General features: G+C 46.7%; 1 protein-coding gene across 2 annotated transcripts in view; it reads left to right on the forward strand.

Moving 5' to 3' along the window:
- Positions 1–27,840, forward strand: part of FBRS (fibrosin) — a 710,625-nt gene that overhangs the window by 664,487 nt on the left and 18,298 nt on the right. For both annotated transcript variants that reach the window (XM_069651625.1, XM_069651626.1), the window contains exons 15-18: positions 2,398–2,530; positions 2,619–2,699; positions 20,275–20,358; positions 22,698–22,914. In XM_069651625.1, coding sequence (XP_069507726.1) covers positions 2,398–2,530; positions 2,619–2,699; positions 20,275–20,358; positions 22,698–22,914 — 515 coding nt within the window. The remainder of the gene's footprint in view (positions 1–2,397; positions 2,531–2,618; positions 2,700–20,274; positions 20,359–22,697; positions 22,915–27,840) is intronic.

A 27,840-nucleotide genomic window follows, 5' to 3' on the forward strand; every position in this document is an offset into this window, starting at 1 on the left:
TTTTCTTGTGGCCATCACCTCCGCACGACGAGTGGGAGAGATCCAGGCCCTTTCCTGCAAGGCCCCGTACTTGACTTTCCACGACACGAGGGTAGTGCTCAGGACGCACCCCTCCTTCATGCCCAAGGTGCCGTCGGACTTCCATCTCAACGAACCCTTGGTGTTGCCTGTGTTCTTCCCGTCGCCTTCGTCGCCGGCTGAGAGGACTTTGCACTCGCTGGATGTGGCTAGAGCGCTGAAGTTCTACGTAGACCGCACGAAGTGTTTTCGGAAGACGTCACAACTCTTTGTGAACTTTGGACCTGTCAATCAGGGGAAGGCTCTCTCGAAGGCTTCCATTTCCAGATGGCTCTCCGGCTGTATCATGTACTGTCACCGGTTGGCAAACCGACCGCTGCCTGGCCGTCCGAGAGCCCATTCCACCAGAGCGATCGCAGCTACCACGGCGTTCCTATCTGGTGTGCCCCTGCTGGACATATGCAGGGCTGCTACGTGGAGGTCGACGCACACCTTCACGAAATTCTACTGCGTCGACCGGGATTCCAGGGAGGAGTCCAGGGTCGGCCAAGCAGTGCTGCGCAACCTGTTCGCCTGAGGTGAGCCTGGTGAGGAGGTAAGATGCTTAATGTTGAGTTGATGTGATGCTTAATGTTGAGCCTTTGCCACCTCCCGTGGTTGTGCATGTGTGTACTGCTATGTATTCTTTATTCATGAGCATGTGAATCCATGCCAGACCCCATGCTGGAGAAGGAACAAGTTACTTACCTGTAACTGTTGTTCTCCAGCATGGGTCTGGCATGGATTCACATGCGAACCCTCCCGCCTACCCCTCTGCGGCTCTTCACTTGGTCATACTGCCACTTCACGTGCTTCCAAATCTGAAGATGGCTGCCAGAGGCGGTGCTTAGGTAGAGGGCAGTCATTGGCTGTGGTCAGTATGACGCAGAGACCAGTGATTGGTTATTACTACGAAAGACAGATCAGAAACGAAACTGATACTGGTTTTTTCTTTACCGAGGATTCCCAGCCTGACGACGGGGAATATTCATGAGCATGTGAATCCATGCCAGACCCATGCTGGAGAACAACAGTTACAGGTAAGTAACTTGTTCCTTATTTGCTCATGACCCTTCTCACATCCCACCTCCTTCTTCTGGTACTGCTCGCTAATCTATGCACAGCATGTGATCTAAGCAGATTCCACAAGCCTCAGAAGGGATACATTACTCACCGTAATCGTATTTCTGATGCTTGTATCTGCTTAGATTCACATGCGACCCACCCTTCCTCCCCTCCGAGAGAAGGCGCATGATTGCTTGTAGTCTTACCTTTCTGTCTATCTGCTTGGATTATCTGTACTCTCGCTACTCCTCATGTCAGAAAAAATACAATCTGAGGATCCTAGACGCGTGAGGGATCTTGGGTACAGTGGACGTCACACTAGGGATAGTATTACTGGCACGCCCTGTGTCGACGCCCATTTTCGAGTTTCGAAAAACAAACTGTAATACTCCGCAGCTTCCACTAGATGTCGGCCTATGCACAGCATGTGAATCTAAGCAGATACAAGCATCAGAAATACGATTACGGTGAGTAATGTATCCCATATATATATCGGCCTGTCCTGTGCAGACGATCAAGCACTGAGCAAGACTGGTCGACGGCAGAGTCTAGGTCTATTAGGGCCCTGCTGAAGAATTTTCCGAGCAACAGAGCTGGATGAGGACTTCTATCCGATGAGGAATCTGCAGCAGAAGACTCGATGGAAAGAACATTACGTTAAGTAATTTTTCCTTCTCTGTAAAAAGTCAGGGCAAGGTGAACGAAAGGTTTTAGGGTCCATAGAATGTGGATCGAAAGTTGCCTAAAAGAGAGATCTTTCCCGACGGCCATCCACCAGAAAGAACATTACCCCAGGTAAATAATTTGTTATTTTGCAGTATATTATTTATTGCAGTCTTTTACTGTTATGGACCCATTGTCCTTGGTTCCACGTTATCACCTCCTAAAAGTCATGCCTGACAGTTATTTGTTGTTTTGGTCTAATTCGATGTACACCCTGGCTTTCTATTCATGCTAGGTCTCTACACACTGTCACCTTTTTCCTTAATGGTAAGGACAACGTTTATCGGCATTGAATCTGAGCAATACCAATGTTGGAAACCAATGTTAGAAGGAAGTATCTTTTTAGTTAAATCTGCCTCTGAACCAACAGATACAAAACATGATTTCATAAACCCTACTGGACAGTTGAGCAGATTTTTCAAGGGATGAGGTAACAATTCAGTTTGTGGCACTCTTGTTCTCCTTAAATTAATAATCACATCTTCCATAGAGATATGTAGGGCCTCTGGTCAGTGTGATTTTAGACAAGTAAGAATATAATTTATCTTTCAGCTGATGCAGGGTGATCCTCATAAGCTGGATTTCAGGAATGATCTTCCCACTTGCCTTCCTGGATCAGGAGCTTTTGGAGCCCTCCCTCCTGGACATGAACTTGCCCGGCCAGCCACACTTTTTACTGCAACAGGTAATTCAACATTTAGATCAAGTCCTGTCTGGGAGGAGTTTGTGCTGTAATACCTTTGACTCCTGTGTTCTATCTTTTATCTTTCTAGGTGCTGTTCACCCGACTGGTGCACACTTTGGGCCACCATCGGCCACTCATAGCACTTTCCTGAATCCCGCTGCACACATTGGTAAGTTAGAGCTGGTGATTTTTAGCTTGAAGGATGACTACCCGCTATTTTGTCCTGGAGGTCTCGTGCAGGCGAGGATGGCATGTCGCACTTTCCTGCGAAGGATGGCTTGTTTACTGTTTTTTGCTGATTGGTCTGCCTCTAATATATAATGGTTCACATAATGTAGGTTTCGCTTTCTGTAGTCTTTTAGGTAAGAATTAGTGCAGTCCAACTGGTGTGGGACTACACCCCACCTTACAATATATGCCTGTACTAAACAAGTTGGTTGTGACTGAGCAGCCAGACTTATCTTAAGAGGTGTTATGCGAGCTGTAGAGTTGTGCAATGAAACTAGTAAATACAAGTATCCAATTAAACACTTACACACTTAGTTATAATAAATACATTATTTATATGCAACAATATTTAAAGCATTATTTAAAAATCATTAATTAGCTGTAACATTAATCCCAAGTTAGGAGTCAATTCAAAAAGTGAACAATAAAGCAGGTGAGAAATTCATTCATATGTTACACTTGTTCCAGCACCCGGCGGTGATTTTATTTGAGGTCAGTATAGCATTTATATAGTATCACATTTGCAATATTAAGTTTTTCAGTAAGGAGCAATATTAAGTTTTTCAGTAAGGAAAGGTTAGGATTAGATTGGTTATAAGAACAGTCAGTGTTGGGTAGAATTCTCAAACGTGCTAATACCCTTCTACTTTAGAGACCTCCAGCTATTTTTGCTGGACTTTAGGACTTTTAATTTCTAACCTGGAGAGACCTTTTTCCCCCACTCATGTATTTTTCTGTGATTTGGACTCTGTTGCCTTTGGAGTCTGACAAACTCCATAGGCATCATCTTTGCATTGTGACACATAGCACTTTCAGTGTTGTGGCACAGGGAAGTCTTAGATTTTCCAAAGGTTTAAATAACTTCTCTTGATGAAACTACTGTTTCCAAGAGCAGTAAAGTGAAATTGACTTTACTTCCTTTATAACTTTTTAGACCAAGCACACCCTATCTTACAATAGGGTGCTGGAGGGGTTAGTATCCCCTTTGCCTAGTTTCTCATGTAACATTTTTGTTACCCCTTGTACAATTAATGGCTGGTGGCAGTGGTTTACTTTTTCCTACCATTGCGGGTTTTTGTCACAGGCTGCAATTGCATCTGCAGTAGGACACCCAGCCCCTTTACTTTTCAGATCCGCCAGGGGAACCACTCCGGTAGTGATAGTGTGCGGTACAAATATCCTTTAACGTTAACATGGGTGCCCATTTTGTCAAAATGGCCCTGGTCGTCTTTATTCACCATTTCTTTTGGAAAGGTCTTTCTTGAGATTTACTCTGCGCGCCAAACCAGGTTTGGTCCCTTTGTTTGTTTTGTCTTTGGCAGGATTTACCAGTGAAGCCCATGTCTGGCGGGGGCAGGAAGTGAAGGAGGTGCCGGAAACTCCTTGTGCTTCATCCCCTTGTTTACAGGAATACACCCAAACGTGATTGACCGGCTGGCTGTCCTCTGAGGGCAGCACCCTGCTGTGCGTGACAGCTAGGCTGCGAATAAATGGGAGAATCCTGCATAAAAGGTGAGGCTTTTTGGCTTGGAAGGCAGTTGACCACTGGACGAAGGAATCTGAGGAAGAACTTGGAAGAGACGCTTGCTGCAACTCCTGGACTGTTGGTTTGCCCAGTGAAGCCTTGCTGCATTGCCGAAGCTCCGAAATCGCCTCGACAAGCGAAGCCCTGCAGCAGACGACTTCTCCCCTTAGGTTGGTGGGACCAATCAACCCCAAAGTGAAATTGTCTGGACATCCTTTCGGAGCTGGCTGTACTTCCATTGCTGCTGCAGGAACCGATTGCCAGGGAGAGGAACGCCAGTTCGAGTCCATTGCTTTGAAGTAGGACCCGAGCTCGTGAAGCAGGACTGACCAAGCCTGAGCCACTTCAACAGAGTGCTGGACCCCAGATGCAAGGATAGTCCATTAAGGTATCTGAGCACTGCAGTGGCGCTGTCTGCCCCAAGCCTGTCCGGAGCCGTGAGGCGCCAACGCGGCGCACTACCCAGGGTAATCCCTGCCCCTTCCTTCCATGCAGCTGCACTGCTCCACTCCCAGGATCGACCCCACCATACGCACGCTTTCAAAGCCTCCTTCTACTAAGCTCCACAGGTCATCCCTAACACATCCACCTGACCCTCCCTTTACTTGAATAACAGCCAACAAGGTATAGACTTGCATAGACTCATGCCTGCATGACCACTCTAGAAACTCGGCGCCGTCGAATTGACTCCTAATATTCCGCTCCCCTAAGCCTTCACCCAATATTGTCAGACGCCGCTCCACACCTAGCATATCTATCCCCAACGTAGACTGGTAATCTTCACAGAAAACATTGCATATTGCTCACTGCTCGCTCAACTTACAATATTGGCCCATACGGCCACAGATGTCTGTTTCATAGCCTAAACTATCCAGCTTTACACTGTCCAGAAACATTGTCTTAAATGTCTCCTATGGTCAACCGCACGCTGCCATTGATTGTTGCATAATCTATACGGTCGAGTTAACACTGTTTAAAATATACTGCCTCTAAATGCTTCCTAATGTACACGGTATGTGGATTTTAGCAATACTGGCACCTTACTGCCACAGATGTTTCTTTCCTAATCCATGCTGCCTAGTTTAACGCACCCTAAACATACTGCCATTACCAATTTTTGTGGCTATATAGCCGCAGAGGTTCTATAGTTTGTTGCCTAGCTCAACCTTGCTGGAAATATACTGCTATGATTGTTAATTACCCCTTGCCGTGCCCTTATTAGTACTGATTGAAATACACAATCTCATGTGCCGCACTCCTTATGCTGGCCCGCTTGCCATTGCAAGCAACTGCTCGTGGGACATTCCAAGTCAGCCTTGCCCCAAAACCACTGCCCTAGATGATACGCATCACCTACTACCCCTTAGCATAAAAGTTCAGCGACCAATAATTCCACCTATCTGGAAATGCATAAACTAGTTCAACCTCCACACTGCCAATCCAGGCAGCACCAGGACTCATCACCAATCAAAACTGCCCCCACCCTCCAACAGAGAAATGCAAGACTCGGTGACCAGACAAAAAACCCCTCCTTACACTAGATACACACACCAGTCTAAGAAAACTAATCCCCATCGCAGCCAATCCGATCCCAAAGCTACCACGACCTACTCCACTGTATCGGGTGTAACCACTCAATAGCACTCAACCCCTGGAAACGCACCAAGTACGACCACCTGGAAAACCAATACACCTAAAGCAGCAAACAGTCCATCTAACCGGTCCAAAGAGAAAGATATGCTGTCCGCTATTAAGGGAGCTCTCGTCAACGCCAGATCCCTCCCTGTGCACGCCCTGGACGTCGCAGACCTAATTGCCGCCAATGATCTAGACTTTATCGCCATAGCGGAAACCTGGTTACATCCGGCAGCCGGACCGTCCCTTGCCCTTGCCTTTCCGGATGGATACTCCATCAGAAAAGAGAGAACCATTTCAAGGAGAGGCGGAGTCGCCTTCATCTCCAGAACAAATTTTAACATGAGAAATACCAAACCAAGCCTTCCCATCAGGAGAACCGTTGACTGCTAAAATAACGCCATCTACCACAGCATCCCTTTTAATCCACCTAATCTACAGGCCCCCGGGCCAACTTCCTCTTTCGAAGAGGACATAGCATCACAATTTACCACAGACCTAAAACCCTCCTCGAAGGTTCTTCTCCTAGGGGACTTCAACTTGGGTCTCAACGACAGCACCGACACTCAAGCCACAGTCCTGGCCAACAACATAGAAGTAAAACATAGAAAGGGACCAGTGGGATAGGGAATGGTATATATCAAACACTTATCTTTTCATAAATAACAATGCAGTTTTTTAATTCAAATGTTATTAACATAGAAACATATAAAATATCAATTCTTAAACATATTACCATAATTCAACTCTCACACACACACACACACTCATGCACTCCTACCATCCATTCACGATCTTAAAACATGTACTAATCATACTTGGTGTGTTGACTAAGTCAACATACAGTTTAGGTCGCAATACAAAAGTCCTCCACATCAATAGCCGATGAAACTATCTGTGTTTATTCAATTCCACAGATTGGTCTACATATGTTTCGGTTGTCTATTTGGACTGCCGTAAATTCGTCGTCTCGATAAAGCAACCTTTGTAAGGACCAAATATGGGAATTAGGTCATTCCCATTAAACCATGTAGGGTGAGTTACAACACCTAAAAACACAAATACACCTTATTAAACATTATACCATTCCCAATTTGTTTGATTTATACTATTAATGTAAATATACATGATTATAATAAGTAATCATTACCAGTCTATCTCCGGATGTAGTATCTACACATACCAGAGAGAGAGACATATTTTGGATCAGTCCTATTTGCACTTCAGAGCTAGGAATCAACCTGTCTCACCCCACTTCAAGCAATGCAAAAAAAACAGCATAGTAACTTTTAATTTAATTGCTCTTTTAGCTCTTTACAAATGTCTAAACATCCAGATACTTATTCATAGACCTAGATCGCGGCAATTCTACTGTCCGTTGAGTCGTTCAGAATATCCTTAACGATTACGAGAGGGGTTCTCCACATCCCAATAAATTCTTAGCACTCAGCATTGTGCCAGCATCTTCTCATATATCACTCAATGTCCTACAATAAGGGTAGTATATCAGCACAGTTTTTTTACTACGAACACCCTCACTAGTAGTCAAAGTGACATAGAAATAGGAATACTTACAAATAAGCTCCTTAGTATTAACTCGCATCAGATCACGTGCTGCCTTAGAAATATTCACGTGCAGCCTTAGAAATATTCTTGGCTTCCAGAGTACATCCTCTATGATGGAATAGTAATCCTGTGATGACATAACATGTCCACATAGTTAAAGATATCTCCTTTAATTCGTTTATATCTTATTGAGTGGCAAATGCTACGCTTTCAATCTAAAAAAAACTACCATTAGAAAGAGCAATTTATTTAGGCGAGCGACCCATTTATTAGTTCATATTATACATATTCGAGTAATGAATCCTGCATCACGTTGTGTATGCATTTCATAAACACTGTGTGAAAGCTAAACGTTGCACATGAGGCACAGTGCAACGAATGCCCGCACAATAAATACTCAATCAATAGAAACATCACTTGTTTCACTCTAGGCGTTCTAAGATTATAACGCGAGTTAGCCACCCCTACAAGAAAACCCTCCAATTGATGATCAGTTGACGTTTAATGTAGTGTTACTTAAGGCAGCTGAACACTTTAAGATTGCCACTGAAGAGGCAGCCCCTGAAGCCGACTTTGTTGAAGATATACTCAAAGACAAGCCGGCAGCCAGCCAGGCTATTCCTCTCCTCAATTCGATTAAAAAACACTTGGCTCCCTCCTTAGCAACACCTGCCCTCACAAGAGGTGTAAACCCAAGAATTGAAAAACTTTCGTCCTTCTCCCTCGGATCCTCTATATTTTAGAGGTCATCCCACCCCAGATTCTATGGTAGTCACTGCCACAAGAAAAAGAGCAGGGGGTCCCTTTGTGATCCGGCGAGGCACCCCTTGACAAAGAAGGGAAAAGACTTTAAGCGTTTGGACGACATGCTCTCCTTTTCGGCACACCTCTCATTCAGGGATGCAGGTGGACACCAGCCGCACATACCTTGCAGCCATTGGGGCTTACAGGAACTCGGAGGAGGGCATTTTCTCCTCCTCCAACCCGATCATCAAGAAACATCTGACGGGTCTCGCTTGGCTCTACCTTAGCATAGTCTTGGGCGCCCTGGGGCACAAACAATTCGAGCCAATGGCGTCCGTGGACATCAGACTGGTCACCATCAAGACGGCCTTACAAGTTGGCCTTGGCTCGTAGAGTCAGTGAGATCCAGGCGCTGGTCACATCAGAACCATATACCACTTTTCACAAAGACAAGGTAGTCCTGCGGACCCACATGGCATTTCTGGCCACGGTTCCGTCTGCGTTCCACTTAACGAGGAAATAGTCCTTCCTACGTTTTGTACCAATCCCAAGAATGAAGCACAGTGCTGCACTGCCTGGATGTCGGGCGTGCCCTGAAATTCTACTTGGACAGGACCAAGGGCTTCCACAAATCGGACGCCCTGTTTGTCACTTTCGGAGGCTCAAGACCAGGCTATCAGGCCTCTAAGGCTTCCATATCCCGCTGGATGGTCTCTGCCATCAAGGAGGCGTGCGAGGGCCAGCACAAGCCGCTCCCGTCCAACATGCATGCTCACGCAGTTGGGGCCAAGGCAACGGCCATCGCATTCCAGCGCCATGCCCCTTGGAGGAAAGGGGGCTATGGACTAAGAGTACATTAGTCACTAGGGTGAGTAACTTATAAACTCTAGACCCAGCACACACACATCTTACAATAGGTTGCTGGGGGGGTTACTTAGTATCACCTTTTGTCTAGCTTCTCATGTAACAATTTTGTTACCCTTTCCTCGATGAATGGCTGGTGACAGTGGTTTACTTTTCACTAATGTGGTGTGCTTTTACCATGGGCTGCGTTTGCAGCTGCAGTAAAGCACCCAAGGGTGCCATTTTTGTCAAAATGGCCCCGGTCTTCTTTTTTTGGCATTTGTTTGTGGAAAGGTAGTTCTCGAGATTTACTCTGCGCACCAATCCGGGTTTGAATGATTTGTTCCCTTCTGAAGAAAACTTATTCTAACTGACTGATAGATAAATAATTTTTTATTCAAGAAACCTTTTGTGTAAGTTTTTTTTGGATACTTGTCACTGTGAATCTCTTACTCCCCTACAGCTCACATTGACCCCTCTTGAGATAAGCCTGGTTGGTCAACACGCCACCAACCTGTGTAATACAGACTTGTACAGGTTGGATTCCTGTTGCCAGGATGTCAGGGTTGTAGTGCACCCAAAAGGTACTGCATACAGTCTTGCCTAACACACTTACAGACAAGGTTTCTTGATTAAACAATTATTAGTTTATTTCAGTCAGTTGTATAAGCATTCTTCAGAGGGCGAACAATATATAGATAACTTATAATACACTTCAAAACACACTGTTTCTCTAAATCAGCTGATAACCGTTGGTGATGACAGACACTTCCTACACCCTCAGGTGACTTAAATAGCTAGGACACTGTGGAAATTGATTTATCACTAATACATTTAGAGCAATACTGAGTTTGGTGCAAAAGATAGAAAAGAGGAATACAAGTAAGGTTAACAAATAATTCATAAACAGGAAAAGTACTTCTAAGAACCTTCCAGAGTAGAGTAAATACACCCTTTCCTGTGGGACAGGCCAAAGCACAAAGTCTGAGGTAAAGAGGAGTCTGTTAATTGCACAATGTCAAGGGGAGCAGAAGAGCTTCTTTGCAAGTAGGTAAAATGTATTGCACGTTTTTAGAAATGTTTATAGAAAATGGATCACTTGAAGGGCCACAAGGTCGGAGGCTTGTGAGAGGCAAGGTTTTAGCAACTCTGCAAGGTAACCAAGACGGGTCTCAACTGAGAGCAAGTAAGGCTACACAACAAGAGTTAAGTTCTCTTAGACTTTACAGTACCTCTGCCTAGAAGAAATGGTTCCAGCTGGCTTCTGTTCCTGGGCAGCTCTGCAGATCCTGCTGTTCGTGAACTTCGGTCGTGGGGACAAGAGGGAGGACGTCTAGGGACTCCTGCTCTGCAATGGGAAGGTCAGCGGCAGCAATGGACAAACTTCGATTCAGCACTTCTTCGGTGTTTCAGCTCCTCGCGTCTGACAGCAAAAAGCAACACTGTGGTTCTCAGCTACCACTTCAGACTTTCCTCGCATCTGGGGTCCAGCACCTGTGGCTCAGGATTGGTCAGTACTGCATCAGGGAAGTACAGAGGACCTTCCTAGCGCTCGGGTCTGACTTAAAAGTACGCACACTCTGGTGTTCCCTGGCACTTCGGTTCCAGCAGCAACAGCAGTAGAAGTACAGCCAGCTCCGAGGATGTCCAGACGGGCTTACTTTGGAGTTGATTGGTCCCACCAACTCTAAGGGAGAAGTAGTCATTGCAGGGCTTCTCTAGTCGAGGCGAATTAGGAGCTTCAGCACAGCAGCAGGGCTTCACCGAGATAACCAACGGTCCAGGAGTTGCAGCAGGCATGTCTTCCAAGTTCTTCTTTGGATTCCTTCGTCCAGTGGAGAACTCTGCCTTCCAACCCAAAAAGCCTTGCCTTTTTATGCAGGTTTCTCTCATTCATTCCAACCTAGCTGTCAATCGCACAGCAGGGTGGCATAGTCCTTGCTGGACAGCCAGCCGGGCAATCACCTTTGGATGCATTCCAATAACCAAGGGGATTAAGAACGGGGAGTTTCGGGCACCTCCCTCACTTCCTGCCCACCCCAGACACCCTGGAACCAGAGGCGGGCTTCACTCGTGAATCCCACCAAAGGCAAAGCGGTCAAAGCGACCAAACCTGGTTTGGCATTTAGATTAACTCTCAAGAAGGACCTTTCCACAAAGAAATGGCGAAAAAAGAGCGGGCCATTTTGACAAAATGGGCACCCCTGGGTGCTTTACTGCAGCTGCAATTGCAGCCTGTGGTAGAAACACAATGGTAGGAAAAAGTAAACCACTGCCACCAGCCATTAATTGTAGAAAGGGTAACATAAAAATGTTACATGAGAAACTAGACAAAGAAGATACTAAGTAACCCCTCCAGCACCCTATTGTAAGATAGTGTGTGCTGGGTCTACAAAGTTACGAATGTAAGTAAAGTCAATTTCACTTCACTGCTCTAGGAAACAGCAATTTAACCAAAAGATGGTATTTAAACCTTGGGGAAATCTGGACTTTCCCTGTGTCACTGCACTGAAGGTGCTGTGTGACAATGTAAAAAGATGCCTATGGAGTTGGTCAGACTCCAAAGTCAAAAGGAACCCTGTTCAAATTAATGAATAATACATGAGTGGGGAAAAGGGTCTTGCTCCCGCCAGGATAAAAAATAAAAGTCCTAAAATCCAGAATAAAAGAGCTGGGGGTCTCTAAGATAAAAGGGAATTAGTACATTTCTGAGAATTCTCCCTAGCATCAACCCTCTGAGGGTCACGGCCCCGCAGACCAGCCAGACCCATATTGGAGAAAAATAGTTGCAGGTAAGTAACTTGTTCCGTCCTTCTCCAGCATTGGATCTTTCTTCTGCTTGATCAAATTTCTAAAGTATTCATGAGGTTGGGGACGCTATCTGATTATTGGGCTGTTGGAAGCCTGGTCTTTCTGAAATGGCTTCTTGGTTTTAATTTCTTAGTTAAACCACATGAGTGTGTTAATGTCTATAGTGACTTTTTAGATCGTGAAGCTGCCCTGTGTGGCGGTCAAAGATAAAGGTTTGTAAAAAACCAAAACTCTTAATAAAAAAAGGTTTATGCTTTGGTCTGTGGACCTTCAAGCATGTGTTTTTATGTGTTTGACTCTGTGACAAAGTACTTACCCCAAGACTCTACTTGGCCTTACTGTATTTATAATCTTTCTTTTTTATAATAATACTTGTGTGTCTGTTGAACCTTTGGTATATTACAAGTTCTTTGTACCTTCCTCCAGTCCTCACGCCCCATGTAAAATGGGCCTGGCTTCTCGGTCTATGCTACCATAGACTCAGGTGGTACATCCTTATACTAAGAGCTGAGTCTTGTACTGTCTAGTTGAATGCTTTTACTAAGCCCTTAGACTTCAGAAAAACTGTCCTAACATTACTGACACAGACTATCCTTAGTTTATTTAGGTAGGCAAATTCCACCTTAGCATAGAGCAAGTTAAGCCTTACACCATCCTGACATTTAAGTTAAAGGTATTTTTTTTACTTTGAATCTGTTGTCTGTCTCCTTCCATGATGCCAACCTCACAATGTTCACCTTCTGACATACACTACCCCGCATTTAGGCGAAAAGTCCTAGCTTGGCTATGGACCAATGATGACTAACCTGAGCCACTGATGAATCTCCCCCCTTCCAGACAGCCCCTCCCGACCACCACTCCAAATTATATATATCCCACTGTACCACCTGCGGGCACCTTGCAAATTGTATCTGTAATATGTTTACCCACTGTAACACTGTATAGATATCTATGCCTTTATATAACTATGTATGTACGTAACTTCTGGTAACTAAGCTGATAAGTATCCTTGTAATACTTGCGCCCAACTACCTTTGGGTCTCGGCTGCGCCATATCAAATAAACACTGGTCTTGTTTTCAATTCCTTGAAAGTCCTTTTAGATGCACTTTTTGCTAACACTTCTCAAAGCAGGGTTTCATGGTGGAGGATTCCAGGTGTGAAAGCCTTCATGGAAGGGGTGAAAAGAATATATCCCGCCCCTCCCTCACTTACAAATCCACTTTCAGGATGAGATTAAAACATTGTCTCAAGTAAGCTCATGTGACACCCCCACTCGTCGAATCCATTCATAAGGCAAGCCTCAAAGCACTCACTTACAAAGACACTTTTCTTATAGCCAGCACCACCATGGGAAGAATAAGCAAGTGTTATGCAGAACCCTCTGGGACCACTACACACAATTAGGACTGCAGGTCCTCTGCAGGCACCAACCTGTGTACCACAGTTTTTGATAGCGAGCTAAGCAGCCAGGCTTCTCAAGAGTGAATGTGAGCAGTACAAGTAGTTACACAGAGGATTTTCAATCACAGTGGTTCAAGTAGACCCTTATACTCAAGGTTTCTTGGTAAAAACACTTAGCAATTTATTACACAATCATTTTAGAAAACATTTCAATAGAAGAAGGCAACTTAATATTATATCCCAATACACTTCAATACAAAACTGTAAGCTTTTGAGACCGTTTGAGCTCCCCTGAAATAGGAGCCAAATGGCAGTTCAGTTACTTAGCAGTGAGCAAAAAGGACAAAAGTAGGTAGAATAGATCACATATACTTTCTAGGCAGTGCAAATGGTTTCAGTACACCAGAGGAGTTCAAATCAAGTCAATAGGCCATGCCAAAGTCAATGGGCTAGTGTTCTGGATAGGAAAGAGCAGTTCTGGTTTCAAACGGTAAAGTCTTTGCAAAAGTTCTCAGAAGTAGGTTAGGCAAAAAAGGATCATTTGTCGGGTCACAAGCTGATTAGGCCTGGAAGTTGGGACAGTTTCACTAACTTTCACCGCGAGAGTGGCATTCTCTCATTCGGGTTGGCACAGTACCTTTGTATGAAGAAAACAAATGTTGGTGAAGTCGTGGTTCCTGGCAGGTCCTGCATATCTCGCTGTTCCTGAGCCTCAGTCGTCGGGACAAGAGAGAGGAAGTCGGGGGACTCCTCTGCACGGGATCGTTTAAGAAAGCAAACGAGATTGAGTCACTTCAGTTCCAGTAGTTGTAGATTCTGAAACACAAACTGGTGTCCCTCTGCAGCCTTGAGAATGGTGTCCAGGTGTCTCATGAGTTGATTGTTCCCACCAACTCAAAGCAAGAAGCCGTCCTTGAAGGAGCTTCTCTGTCGAATGGAGTTTGGCAATTCGGACCTGAAGCAGGACTTCACCGGGCAAACCAACGGTCCAGGAGTTGCAGCAGCTGTCCTCTTCCAGCTCGTCTTGGGTTCTTTCGTTTCAGTGGTCGACTCTGCTTTCCGGTCCAAGAGACTCTCCTTTTAAACAGTTTTCTCCCTTTCATTCCAGGCTAGCTGTCACTCACCCAGCAGGGTGGCTCTCCTTGCCGGACAGTCAGCCAGCCAATCACGCCAGAGTGCATTTAGGTCTCTTAGGAGACTAAGCACAGGGAGTTTCGGGCACCTCCCTCACTTCCTGCCCACCCCAGCCACTCAGACGGCAGAGGCTGGCTTCAGTCAAGCCCGCCAAAGGCACACAAACAAAGGGAACAAACCTGGTTTGACGCGCAGAGACAAACACTAGAAGGACCTTTCCAAAAAGAAATTGCGGAAAAAAAAGACCTGGACCTGTTTAAACAAAGGGGCTTAAGGCGCCATCTTGAAAAACATGGCTCCTGTGATTTTTTTACCTACTGGTGTTTGCAGTCGGGAAAAATCGTGGTAGTTTGTTGTAAAACCACTGCCACCAGCGTGATTGAGCAGCCAACCTTATCTCAAGAGCGGTCAATGTGAGCTGTAGGTATCATACAAAAATGTTGCCATCATTTGTGCGCCCCCACAGTCACTGCGACCTTTGGAGGCGCACAAAATGAGGGTGACATTTACTGCACCCAAGCAGAACAGGGGTGTCCCCCTGCTCTTCCTGGGTGCAGTAATTGGGGTCAAGGGTTGCGGGGGTGTCCCCCATTTACCGTTTCGGAAAGCGGGGGACATGTAAAAAAATGAAGAAAAAAAAGCACCCTGCGGCATCAGCTCCAACCCACGTTAGTGGGAAGAGCTGACGCCGCAGGGATCAGAGTGCGGGCGGCACACACAGAAGTGTGCCGCCCTAAAGGTAAGTGGGGTGAGGGGTTGGGAGGAGTACTGCAGCCCAGGGGAGGCGGGCACAGTGATCCATATGATCAATGCGCTGCGCCGTAACTGCCGTCAGCATTTTCGGCGTCGCAGTTGCGGGCGGCGCAGTGATCACATAGATCCTGAGCTGTACGGGAGTTACACAGATTCAAAGTGACAAGGATTCAAATAAACCTACACATGGTTTCGTGAATAAACCATTATTAATTTATCAGTCAGAGTAAGCCTTCTTCAGAAGGGGGCAATATAATAGTAACACTCAAATACTTCACAAAATGCACACTCTTAATATTTCTAAATCGGTAAGTGCCCTTTTGGTATGTCCCACAGACACAACCTACACCCTCAGGTGACTTCAATAGCTAGGGTTCTGGGGACATTAATATATCACTGTTGCATTTAGAATATTCTTGGGATGTCAGAGGAAAAGGTGATTAGAACATACAAGAGACCACAAATATTCTCAGGCAGATCCTTCAATAAGAGTCTTTCAGTGTAACAGGCTAAGTCAAAGTCAACGGGCAAAAGTCTGTATGGGCTGAAGCACTTCTTTGCAGGTAAGTTAGAAAAGTCTTTGCACAATGTTTAAGAAGTCTTTGAAGAAAAAGAAGAATCAATGTAGGGCCACAAGCTGTTAGACTTGTGAGAAGTAGAAGGTGCAAGCAATTCTACAACAAGAGGTAAGTTCTCTGACTTTTTCTGTACCTTTTGTATTGAAGAAAAAGTGCAGCAGATGGCTTCTGTTCCTGAGCAGCTCTGCAGATCTCACTGTTCCTGGGCCTCAGTCGTGGGGACAAGTGGGAGGACTTCTGTGGACTCGTGCACTGCAGTGGGGCGGTCACTGCTCGCAACCGGCAAACTTCAAACAAGTGGCTGTTGCAAGTTTCAGCTCCTTCCATCTACCGCAAATAGCAACACTGTGCTTCCTGGCTGTCGAGATGGCCTTTCCTTGCTTCTGGGTCCCGCACTCTGTTGGGGCTTGGTCAGTACTGCTTCCTGGGAGTCCGGAGGATCTTCCTGGAGCTCTTGGGCAGCTTAAAAGCGACGCACACTAACTGGTGTTCCTCTCCATGGCTATTCGGTTTCCAGCAGCAACTCTGTTTAAATTCAACCAGCTCCGAGAGGATGTCCAGGTGGCTTACTTTGAGGTTGATTGGTCCCACCAACTCAAAGGGAGAAGTCGTCCTTGCAGGAGCTTTTCTGTTGATACAAACTTGGAGTTTCAGCACAGCAGCAGGGCTTCACCAGGCAAACCAACGGTGCAGGAGTTGCAGCAGGCGTCCCCTTAAAGTTCTTCTTTGGATTCCTTCTTCCAGTGGTCGACTGTCTTCCAAGCCAAAAAGCCTTGCCTTTTATGTAAATTGCTCCCATTCATTCCAGCCTAGCTGTCAGTCACCCAGCAAGGTGGCTGTCCTTCCCGGACAGCCCGCCAGCCAATCACCACAGAGTGCATGTGGGTCTCCTATGAGACTAAGCACAGGGAGTTTCGGGCAACTCCCTCACCTCCTGCCCCCGCCAGACACCTTTGAGACAGACGCAGGTTTCACTCGTGAAGCCCGCCAAAGACATAGCGAACAAAGGGGCCAAACCTGTTTTGGTGCGCAGTGTAAATCTCGAGAAGGACCTTTCCACAAACAAATGGTGAAAAAAGAAGACCGGGACCATTTTGACAAAAATGGCACCCATGGGTGCTTTACTGTGGCTGCGAACGCAGCCCGCTGTAAAATTCCATAATGGTAGTAAAAAAAATAAACCACTGCCACCAGCCATTCATGAGAAGCTAGACAAAGGGATACTAGGTAACCCCTCCAGCACCCTATTGTAAGATGGTGTGTGCTGGGTTTATAGAAAGTTACAAATGTAAGTAAAGTAAAATTCACTTTACTGCTCTGGGAAACAGTAGTTTATCCCAGAGAAGGTATTTAAACCTTTGGGGAAATCTGGAAGACTTCCCTGTGTCACTGCACTGAAGGTGCTGTGTGACACAATATAAAAGATGCCTATGTAGTTTGTCGGACTCCATAACCATAAGAAACACTGTGTACTAAATCACATTAAAATACATGAGGGTGCGGGAAAAAGGGTCTCACTCTCCAGGTAAAACGAATCAAGTCCTCAAAATCCAGCAAAGTTGCTGGGGGTCTCTAAGGTAGAGGCAATTGGCACATTTCTGTGAATTCTCCCTAGCAGTACTGGTGCCACATTAGCCTTCATTTCAAATGTGCCGTTAGATGCAATATGTAGGGCAGCAACATGGAGATCAGTTCACACATTCACCCAACGGTACGACACAAAAACTAGGAGTGACTCAAGTAGGACGGGTGGTGTTAAGACATCTTTTTGCCTCTGTCCCTTTTAACAACCCACCTCCTCCTGGTACTGCTTGCTAGTCTATGCAGAGCTTATATCTGTTTCGGTTCACATGTGCCCACCATTCCTTCCCTCTTTTGGAGTAGAAAGTTGTTGGGGAGAATTCTCAAAAATGTGCTAATTTCCTTCAGCTCAGAGACCCCCAGCAACTTTGCTGGATTTTGAGGACTTGATTTTTTAACCTGGAAAGATTGTGACCCTTTTTTCCCACTCATGTATTTTGATGTGTGTTTTACTCTTGTGTTCTTTGATTGTGGAGTTTTAGACAACTCCATAGGCATCAGCTTTTCATGTGTCGCACAGCACCTTCAGTGCAGTGACACAGGGAAGCCCTTCAGGCTGTCCCAAGGTTTAAATACCTTTTCTGGGATAAACTGTTTCCCAGAGAAAGTAAAGAGAAATTGACTTTACTAGTCTATTTAAATTCCTAGACCTAGTACACCCTAGCTTACAATACAGTGCTGGAGGGGTTACCAAGTATCCCCTGTGTCTAGAAACTCATGTAGCAGTCAACTGCTACCCTTTCCTCTCGAAATGGCTGGTGGCAGTGGTTTTACAATGAACTACCATGATTTTTCCCAACCGCGAACACCGGTAGCGTTAAATCACAGGAGCCATGTTTTTCAAAATGGCGCCTGAGCCCCCTTTGTTTAAACAGGTCCCGGTCTCCTTTTCTCGCCATTTCTTTTTGGAAAGGTCCTTCTAGAGTTTGTCTCTGCGCCCCAAACCAGGTTTGGTCCCTTTGTTGCATCACCTTTGGCGGGCTTCAGGACTGAAGACCGCCTCTGGTGCCCGAGTGTCTGGGGTGGGCAGGAAATGAGGGAGGTGCCCGAAACTCCCTGTGCTTAGTCTCCTAGGAGACCCAAATGGCGTGATTGGCTGGCTGACTGTCTGGCAAGGACAGCCACCCTGCTGGGGGAGTGGCAGCTAAGCTGGAATGAATGGGAGGAAACTGGATAAAAGGCGAGTCTCTCAGCTTGGAAGGCAGAGTTGACCACTGGAACGAAAGAACCAAAGACGACCTTGAAGAGGATGGCTGCTGCAACTCCTGGACTGTTGGCTTGCCGGTGAAGCCCTGCTGCAGGTCTGAATTGCCAAGTTCATCTCGACAGAGAAGCCCTGCAAGGACGACTTCTCCCTTTGAGTTGGTGGGACCAATCAACTTGTAAGCCACATGGATACCATTCTCAGAGCCGGTTGTATTTTCCTCAGAGAGCTGCAGGAAACTGTATAACCAGGGAGAGGCACACCAGTTTGTGTGCTTGTCTACAGCTACCGGAATTAATTTGCCAAGTGCCAACTTTGACCTGTCCGGTGCAGGTGTCCCCCGACGTCCTCCCGCTTGTCCCCACGACTGAGGCACAGCAGGGTCTGCAGGAACAGAAGTCTTCAGCTGCATCTTTTTCTTTATTGTAAGGTACTGTGAAAACCCGACGGACAGAACTTACCTCTCACTGCGAAAGTGCTCTGAACTTTGGCAACTTGCAGGCCTAGTCAGCTTGTGACCCAACATATGATTCTTTCTTTTACAAAGCACTTCTGAGAACTTTGGTAAAGACTTTTCCATTTAACTACCAGTACTGCTTTATTCTATACAAGACTTTAGCCCCTTGACTTTGGCCTAACCTATTGCATTGAATCAGCTCCTCTGGTGAACTCAAACTATTTGCACTCTAAAATGAGTAACTATCTTCTTTTCGTTAACCATGCCTTTTTGCTCCTACTTCAAAGTACTCTGCCATTTTGCTCCGCCTTCAAAGTAGTTTAAATGCCTCAAACGTACAGTGTAAACTACTGAAGTATATTTTTGTGTGATATTTATTGCCTCCTTCTAGTGAATGTTTTATGACTGACTGTTGAATAAATTAATAAGTGTTTAACCAGGAAACCTTGAGTGTAAGAGTTTATTTGAATACTTGTGATTGTAGACCGATGTGTAACATCCTTACAGCTCACATTCCCTCTTGAGATGAGCCTGGCTGCTCAGCTCTGCTACCAAAAACTGTGTAGTACAGACGTATACCAAAGGTTGGTTTTGCTTACACCTGTAGTCATAGTTGTGTGTAGTGGTCCCAAAGGGTACTGCATACGAACACTGCCTAAACAAAGGTGCATATACTGCTTACAGTCTTCATTTTTCTTCACTCTTATGAAGGACCATGTACTTCATGCAACCTCAAGTCCGAAACGAAACTAAAACAATCTGAGGACCTTGACACGTGAAGGTCCATGGGTACAGTACACATCCCACTAGGGATAGTATTACAAACGCACCCTGTTGCATGCTTTGCACAGGCTGACATCTAGTCGTTGGTGCATAGCATTACATCTCTTGTTTATGAAATCGAAAAGAGACGTCGACAGGGCATGTTTGGAATAATATCCTTTTTTTTTTCTCACTTGATTTCTTGATGGGGCTGCAAGTCTCCAGTCAGTTTCTTGATGCATAAAATGGTTTGTAATGTTACCTCTGCTTAAATCTTTTTCTTGCTTGCTTTCTTTTCTGTGCTCTTGCTTTCTTCTTTGATTGGAAGTAGCTCACTTATAGTTTTCCTCTCTTGGTGTCTTGTTTCCTATTCGTAGAGCCATAGGTCTAACCTTTTCTGTGTTGGTACCCCTTGGACTGCAAAATATCATGTGAAACGTAGTCACTTAAAATGTACCCTTTCTGCCTCATGTGCACTTCCTTCCCATGTCTAGCGTAAATGTATCTCTCTGTCTCCCAGATCCTTTTTCAAGATCAACTGGATACACCCCTTTAGGGGCCCTTACCAACGGAGCCTTTGGTGGTCTTGGAAGCCCCACTTTCAGTAAGTACACTCTGGTCCATTTGTCGTCGGTTTGTCTTTGGAGCCCTGAGAATTGGAGGATACGGGTGCCTAAAGCATTTAGACCCATTCTGGTGCAATCCATAACTAATCAACCTCTTGGTATCATTTGATGTAGAGCACATATGCCAGTTATTTAGTCCATCTGAAGGCTTTATGGATATTTGACTTTACTTTGGGCTGCCTGGGTTAAGGGGTTGAGAGGCTAGTAATTTGTTGTGGGTTCATGAGCATGAATGACATGTTGACAGTTTGTATATTTGAGGATGGATCTTATATGATGGTCCATCGGAAGGGAGTTGATGTGGTAGATCCTCTTGTGTATGGCTAGCCTGATGGGCCTCATAGATAGTAAATGTGTCTTATTTCTGTAGTGCCATATTGTTGAAGAGGTTTTCCTTGAGCTCTGTTGTCGGGTTCAATAGGTATGCCACCCTTCATTGTATACCAAGGATTCCCTTAAGTTTCTTTAGTGGTAGAATGGTAGCGCATCCATGCTCAACTCTTAAGAGGTGAAGGGGGGGGATTAACTGGTATAGAACAGTTTTCACAAATATCAGTGAGTTTGTGCACGCACTACATCTTTATTTTTTAAAAAAGTATCCTTTATTAAAAATGTCACAAAATAAATGTGTAACATTGGTGTCAGGTAAGTAGCAAGGTTTTAAGAGTTCTCAAAAGTTCAGTAGTCTTACATAGAGAACAAAAAGCAGTTAAAGGCAAGTAATCTGTCAAGGGCAGTAACATTATTAAAGTGGCCAAAGGCGACCAGTTTGGCAGATTTGGGGGTTGGCTTTTGCTAAGTCGTAATGAGAATTCTCTAGAGTTCCGGCCCATTTCAGACCACAGACCACCCTGGGTGTGGAAGAGGGAACCTAAGATGGAGATCCATCTCAAGAAAGGACTCCAGCGGTGCCTAAGAGCAAAACCCTTTGTCCAAACTCTGCACTAGGTTTTTTGTTGTTTCCCGAAGCAGTCACTGCTAGTTTAGTGACAGCTGAGGGTTGCAGCTGCAACAACGCACACACTAGTGCAAGAGGACCCTGTAATAGATCTGGCAGTCCCCAGGTATAGGTTCCATTGCAGAGGAACTGAAAAGCAAAGGAGTCGTCGGCGATGATGGATTTCTCAGGCTTTCTTTGGCTCAGGATTCAAACTCTGAGGTAAGGGCCATCTTGAAGACCCGAGGGCATGAACGATTCTTCAAAGTCCATGAATGATTTTCAAAATCCTCTGAGGGACACACACCAGAGAATAGCCCACCATGATAGGAGGACTGGTAGGCAAGGTTAGTAAATGTGGTTGAAGAAAAAAAGCATCACAGACCGCAGGGTCTTCCCAGATAAGGGAGGGAGATGTAACCAGGTTGCATGTGTCTCATTGGATGGGGATTCTCCATTTCAGATGCTGTGGAGTCGTCAGGGTCCCAGCAGCAAAGATGCCCACACTTCTGGATGAGGCACGCAGGCACTGTAGGGCGCTTCAGGGGGCGAGTGTGTTCAAGCAGTACAGCACTACACACACACACGGAAAAGGGGTAGTCAATTTATCACTCAGTTGTTCAAGGCAAACCTAGATTGCCTTGTTTTTGTGAATGGAGAAGCGGTTGAAAATTAACCACAGCTAGGTAAAATGGGTACCACGAAGTGGAAGCCATTTTACACAAACCGCTGCCACCAATACTAACCATATGACTTGCAGATGGTGTTAATCTAGGGATACTATGGTGTACCCCTGGCATAGTATTAAGGAACCTTAAGACAAAAGCACAACAGAAACAAATCTGTCAGGCTTTGTTCTAAGCAGTCTATCTAAATGCTTTACAAAAGACAGCAAAGAAATCCAGGGTCCTACCACATCGGGTAAATGGAAGGCTTTCTGCCTAGCACGAACGCAGCCAAACTTCTTGAGTGCTGTATCCTCAATTTAGTAACGTTTCAAGATAGGCAATGCTGACCAGCAATTATTCTTTGACAAATTGGGAGCTAAACTCAAGAATGAGAAGACTTTGCTTCGTAGTCAGATTTTTCCTCTGAGAATTCGAGTAGGTCATAAGTAATGGATCACATTTGGTGAAACTGGAGCCATTCTGAACTGATCCCATGTAGGTTGTATGGTTCTGTTCTTAGAGGTGAATGGCTGGGATATGAACACTCCTGGAGGCAGATAATGTGTTGTCCTCCTTGGGGGAGTCCATGGCACTGATGCCCAGGGCTCAATATGCTGCAGTGGGGTGTGAGATTTGCAAATTGTCTTGAGCAGAATTCTCCCTACTCACAGAAGGACGTTACTTTTTTGACCTTTTTAAAAATATTTCTTAGATCCGAATCCAGTGTTTGGACCGAAAGATGCCTCTGGTGCCCACAGTTTTTCAAACCCCCAGGATATCTGGAACCGGCTCCACCGCACACCCCCTTCCTTCCCTACTGCACCAGCACAAGTGTGGACCAAACAAGGGGAGGCAGAACGGAGCTCTCACGAGAAGGAGCGGGAAATGGAAAAACGCACAACACCAGTGATCAAAGATGAGAAGGACAGGTGAGTCTCGAGTATATCTGCATTCTGGTACCTTGTTAACTTTGTGTCCTCAAACAGTTGTTACCATATATGTTTGTTCATTTGTGTTTCTTGCCAGGCTGAATGATGCAGCTTCAGATAAGCTAGTATTCAACATTTGGTGGGGGTGGGGAGGAGCAGTGTGCACCTTTCTCCATTAGGTTTTAAAGGGCTCAGTTTGCTAAAATGGATTTTCAGAATCATCCTTAAGTGAGGGTTCTGAGAGGCCACCCTCTTTTAGTTAACAAGGAAAGGCACTTGGGTCTAGCCAAACTCAAGCAAGGTAGGCAGAAAAAATTAAGGCTTGGATGTAGGAGATATTGTGGTGGCGGAGTAGTAAAACAGTAAGTGACACCCACAGAGCATTCAAACAAAACCAATTAGACAGCAAGTATACCAAAACAGGCCTCAACACATGCTAAGCATTGAGATTAACAGGTAAGTAGTAACACTAAATCAACACTATACACCTATGTATATTAACTGTTGAATGCAGCAAGTGATCACCCACGCTTTTAAGTCGGTTGAAAGTGATTCACATATGAAACATGGAAAACCGTATGCAGTAAATCATGCGAAAAATAATCAATGTAAAGCAATTAAAGTTCAATCAAAAACAATGGAATACATGTTACCATGCCTTTTTTTTTTTTTTTTTTTTTTTTTTAAATAAGGCCCCTAAAAGTCCATCCCTGCATAGGTAAGTAGCCTAGTGCTTTTAAGAGTAGAGTCCCAAGAAGAAACGTTTTGTAGGTAGTCGCAAGCCTTTCGTGTGAAGAAACAAGTAGTGGCAATGGTTCGGGTGAGTAAAATGTTGTAAAGCCTGTGGGGTAAAGGGCGTGGGAGTTTGCTGCACCGGACCCGCTCCAGAACCCAGGAACCTTTGCTGCGTTGTCCACACCCCCAGACTACTTCTGTCCTGGCATCCCCCCACAGGGTGAAACCTGCGGGGGAAAGGGTTTGGGAGTTTGGCATCCCGCAGGGAGTTCGGCTGGCACAGGAGGAGGGGTGCAAACAACAAAGACCGTGTTGGCGATGCAGCTGCATAAATGGGAGATCAGGGAGCCCAGGTGAGAATAAATTAACTCTGTGACATGATTACTAGCCAGCCTTATTTGGTGTCATCACCCCAAAAGTGGAACCAAGGCGAAAAGGAAAATCCTGTCAGTCCAGTGGCAGCTGGTGGTGGGCCCAAACTGTGTAGATCCTGATTCCGGCATGTCTTTACAAAAGAGCCAACCACCGGTCCTGACAATCACAGGGAAGCTTACTATCTGACACAGGAAATCAACCAATTCCTGGCTATCAACCATATGGCCAATGGTGATAAAACCAAGGACGGTAAGACAAGGGGGGCCCTCGGCATAGACTAGAATAGTGTGGTGGCTTGTGGTCCTGTCCAGTGGCACCAGGCAAAGTATGTAGGGGGACTAAGGGCGGAAGTAAAAGTGTAAAAGGTCTTGAAGCCACCTGCACCCCTCCACCTTGTGAAGATCCAAGTACCCATGAGATCATCATTCCGGGCCCAGAATTGTCGGTTTTTGTTGCAACTGACAAAGTACGATCCCAGGGGTTGGGGGCCAATGGGGGAAATTACATTATTCTTGCTCGAAGGGTTAGAGAGGCGCTTCTGCCAAATGAGCCGTGCATAACCAGCACCGCCACCACTCAATTTGACACTTTTTCTATTCTCCACTCTAATACTGACCCAGCCTCCAGTAGCCCAGTCCCCATGTCTGCCCCGAAGCGGGTGTGATATTACTTAAAATGCACAACCGGCCCCTACCCGAACAAGCTGTTTAGGGGAGAGGTGCAAGTGAGGAAATCCTCATCGAGGGACTCGACCAATCCCCACCCACTAAAGGTCAGACATCACGATTCCTACTTCATGGGAACCCTAATTAAGTTTTGACTTTCTAGACTCTCGCCCGGACCTGAAGGGAATGCCAACTGATTCTGTTGGCAAGGTCGTCATGCAGGGGCCTGTTCGAGACACTATGCCTGCTACTCGCCCACTGCCCGTGGGCCCCAATCAAAAAAAGAACCACTGGGAGAGTAATCGATCGTTATGCCAGAGCAATTCATACACCCCAACATACTCTTACGTCCGGTCCCCTTGCCTCCATACTGCATGGGTGTCCTTTCCTAGGGACGGGAGACAGAACCTTTTTCACCAGAAAAAAACCTTCCCCTTTAAATTTAGAGGCGCAGCCCTCAGAGCATGCGCAACCCTGATTCCGCCCACCGGCGCCACACCCAGTCCCCTTTTGAGTCGACTGGAACGGGCCGATTTCACCAGCGCTCATAGGTTTGGCATCGGCCATGTAATTCCACACGCTCTTCCCCCGATACTTCTATCTTTTTGTCTTCTCTTTGTCAAACAGGTACTTGGTCTTCCTGTGCCACGCTACACCCAAGCGCATGTCGACTTCAGCAGCCTGCGAGGGGCTCTTTCTTGCATCCAACCCCCACGCTCTTTGCATCCGCTGCCTTGGCCCCGACCACAGCTGGGAGGGTTGTACGCACACTGAACAGGCTAGCTAGGTGGAGGGAGCTCTTCGAAAGGTCGCGTCCAAAGGACTTAGTCAGACACAGATCGAAGCCCAAGGGAGGGCCACTGTTTTCCATTGCACCCCGTAAGGGTGACTCCTTCCCAAGGATGTGCCCGAGCAGGAGGAACCTCTGGTTCTTGCACCAGCACACTCCCCAAGGCTAGTCCAGCTACCGGCCGAGGGGCCAGTAGATCCTTCCGGGCGCAGTGCTAAGGCACCGCAAGGTTCTTTTACCTGGTGTACACCTGAGGGGCAAAGCCCTAGTACCGGCCTAATGTCCAAGGGGGCGCCTGCAGGCAGCACTACCGGCAACACTGCTGAGGGCGATAAGCCTTCCAGGCCCCTGCCTGAGGTGCAGGGTAGGTCTCATGCTCCACCGCCAAGAGTCTTGGAGGAGGCCAGGCCCAGGGAGCCAAGCACCACGACTTTGGCACGCAGCTCGACAAAATAGCAGCCGGGCCAGACATGGCTGCTCGTCCAATGCCACTCCTAGGAACGGAGCAGGCTGGAGAACGGGTTTCAAGGTGGGACTGCTGTCAACCAGGTATGTGGCCTACACTTTATGCATCAGCAGAACAGGATCCCCCTGCAACTGAGACAGAGTGCGCGCCAGCCCCAGCAGCCTACAGCCAGAGTCAGTATCACCTGCCACCTCTCCAGCCTCTGAAGACTGGTTTTGTGAAGCATTCCTGTGCTGATGCAAACTCCTCAGACGGCTCCGGTCACTCGACCAGCGCCCCTAGTCATTCCGCCTAGGGCTCCGGTGCCACATGCCTCAGTGCAGCCCCCGCTGTCCTTGCCGGCTCCTTCGATTCCAGCTCCCCTCCACACCACAGCCCACGGCACCCAACACTCAGCCACCCTCTTCGGACCAACTGGACTCTCTGGTGGTCAAAGACGAGGAGTAGGACCCTGACACGCCATCGTCAGCAAAAGCCTTCCACGAACAACTTGCAGGTTTGGTGGAATATTGGGGCCTTCCTCAACCAGAGGTCGCGCAGCCCGAGGAGGGGGTCTTGGCAGAAGTCCTCACCCTACACCCCCTACCAGAACGGGTATCCTGATGTAGAAAAGAGGTTGTTGCCTGGGTCAAGAAGGGGTGGCTCCTGCCACACTAGGAGCAACCTGTCAATCGGCGCCTTGATGCCAAGTATAGACAGATGGAGGGGGGATCCACTCTTGCTGTCGGCACACCCTCAACCACACTCTTCAGTGATCGCTGCAACGTCGCCACCTCGTCTTCGGCGCTGCTAGGCAAGGAGGAGAAGATCTTGAAAGTGTACGGGAACAAAGCCTTGCTGCACCAGTGTAAATCCAACACGGATGCCATGCTGGCAGCCGTTAACCAGAGGCTTTGGCGGGAAATAGAGGACTTACTTCCAGAACTTCTGCAGAGCCAAGCACGCTTCAAGGCGGGGCTAGGAGGAGCCAACTGGTAGCGCAGGACATCATGGAGTCCACCGTGGCCCACATGGATACCTCTGGCCGGGCGATATGCATCGCCACGGACATGAGGGCTGCCTGTCTTCGGGCTACTAAGTTTAACCCTGATGTCCAGGAACGCATATTGTACCTTCCATTCAAGGGTAGTGGCCTCTTTCACTCTACCACCGATGAGGATTTAGATAAAATGACAGCTCGCAAACTACAAAGGCTTTATTCTAAAGAAGGACACGCCCAAGGCGTGCACCCAGCCGCATCAATGCTCCGACAAGGGGTGGGCATTCGGCGGCTTCCAGGAACGGAGATCGAGCCAGCCTGACTGCTTTGAGTCAGCACCGGTGCAAACAGGGTGGTGAGGGGGGGTGTTCCAGTCTGCAGCAGCCTGAGTGAAAGAAAGCATGGCGTGCCCCTTCGGGTCCACGTGTCTCGGGTGGGGGGCAGGCTTGTCTTTCACATGCAAATTTGACGCCAGAACTTTTCAGAACCTTGGATCCTCTCTATAGTATCTTCGGGGTACCGCTTAACGCCCCCCCCCCCTCTCCTCCACAGATTGGGAAGGCAAATCTGTTGGCAGAAATTCGGTCATTTGTCGAGAGCCAGGCAGTGGAAGAACTCCCAGCCCCCCAGAGAGGATTGGGCTTCTATTCCAGGTTTTTCGCCATGCAAAAGAACAAGGCTGGCCTGAGAGTTGGTCGACCCATCCACTCTCAACCTCTCCCTCCCTCTTCATAAATTCAAGATGGTTATGCCAGCACACATTGCAGAGACACTAGACAGGGTAGACTGGATGTGCTCCCTGGATCTGAAGGACGCTTATCTACTCGTACCGATTTGGCAACCACATCGCTCCTTCCTGCACTTAAGGATCATAGGCTGCCATTTCCAATACAAGGTGCTACCCTTTGGCCTCAAC

The sequence above is a fragment of the Ambystoma mexicanum genome, chromosome 3p (assembly GCF_040938575.1).
Source record: "Ambystoma mexicanum isolate Mex_15411 chromosome 3p, UKY_AmexF1_1, whole genome shotgun sequence".
Lineage (NCBI taxonomy): Eukaryota > Metazoa > Chordata > Amphibia > Caudata > Ambystomatidae > Ambystoma > Ambystoma mexicanum.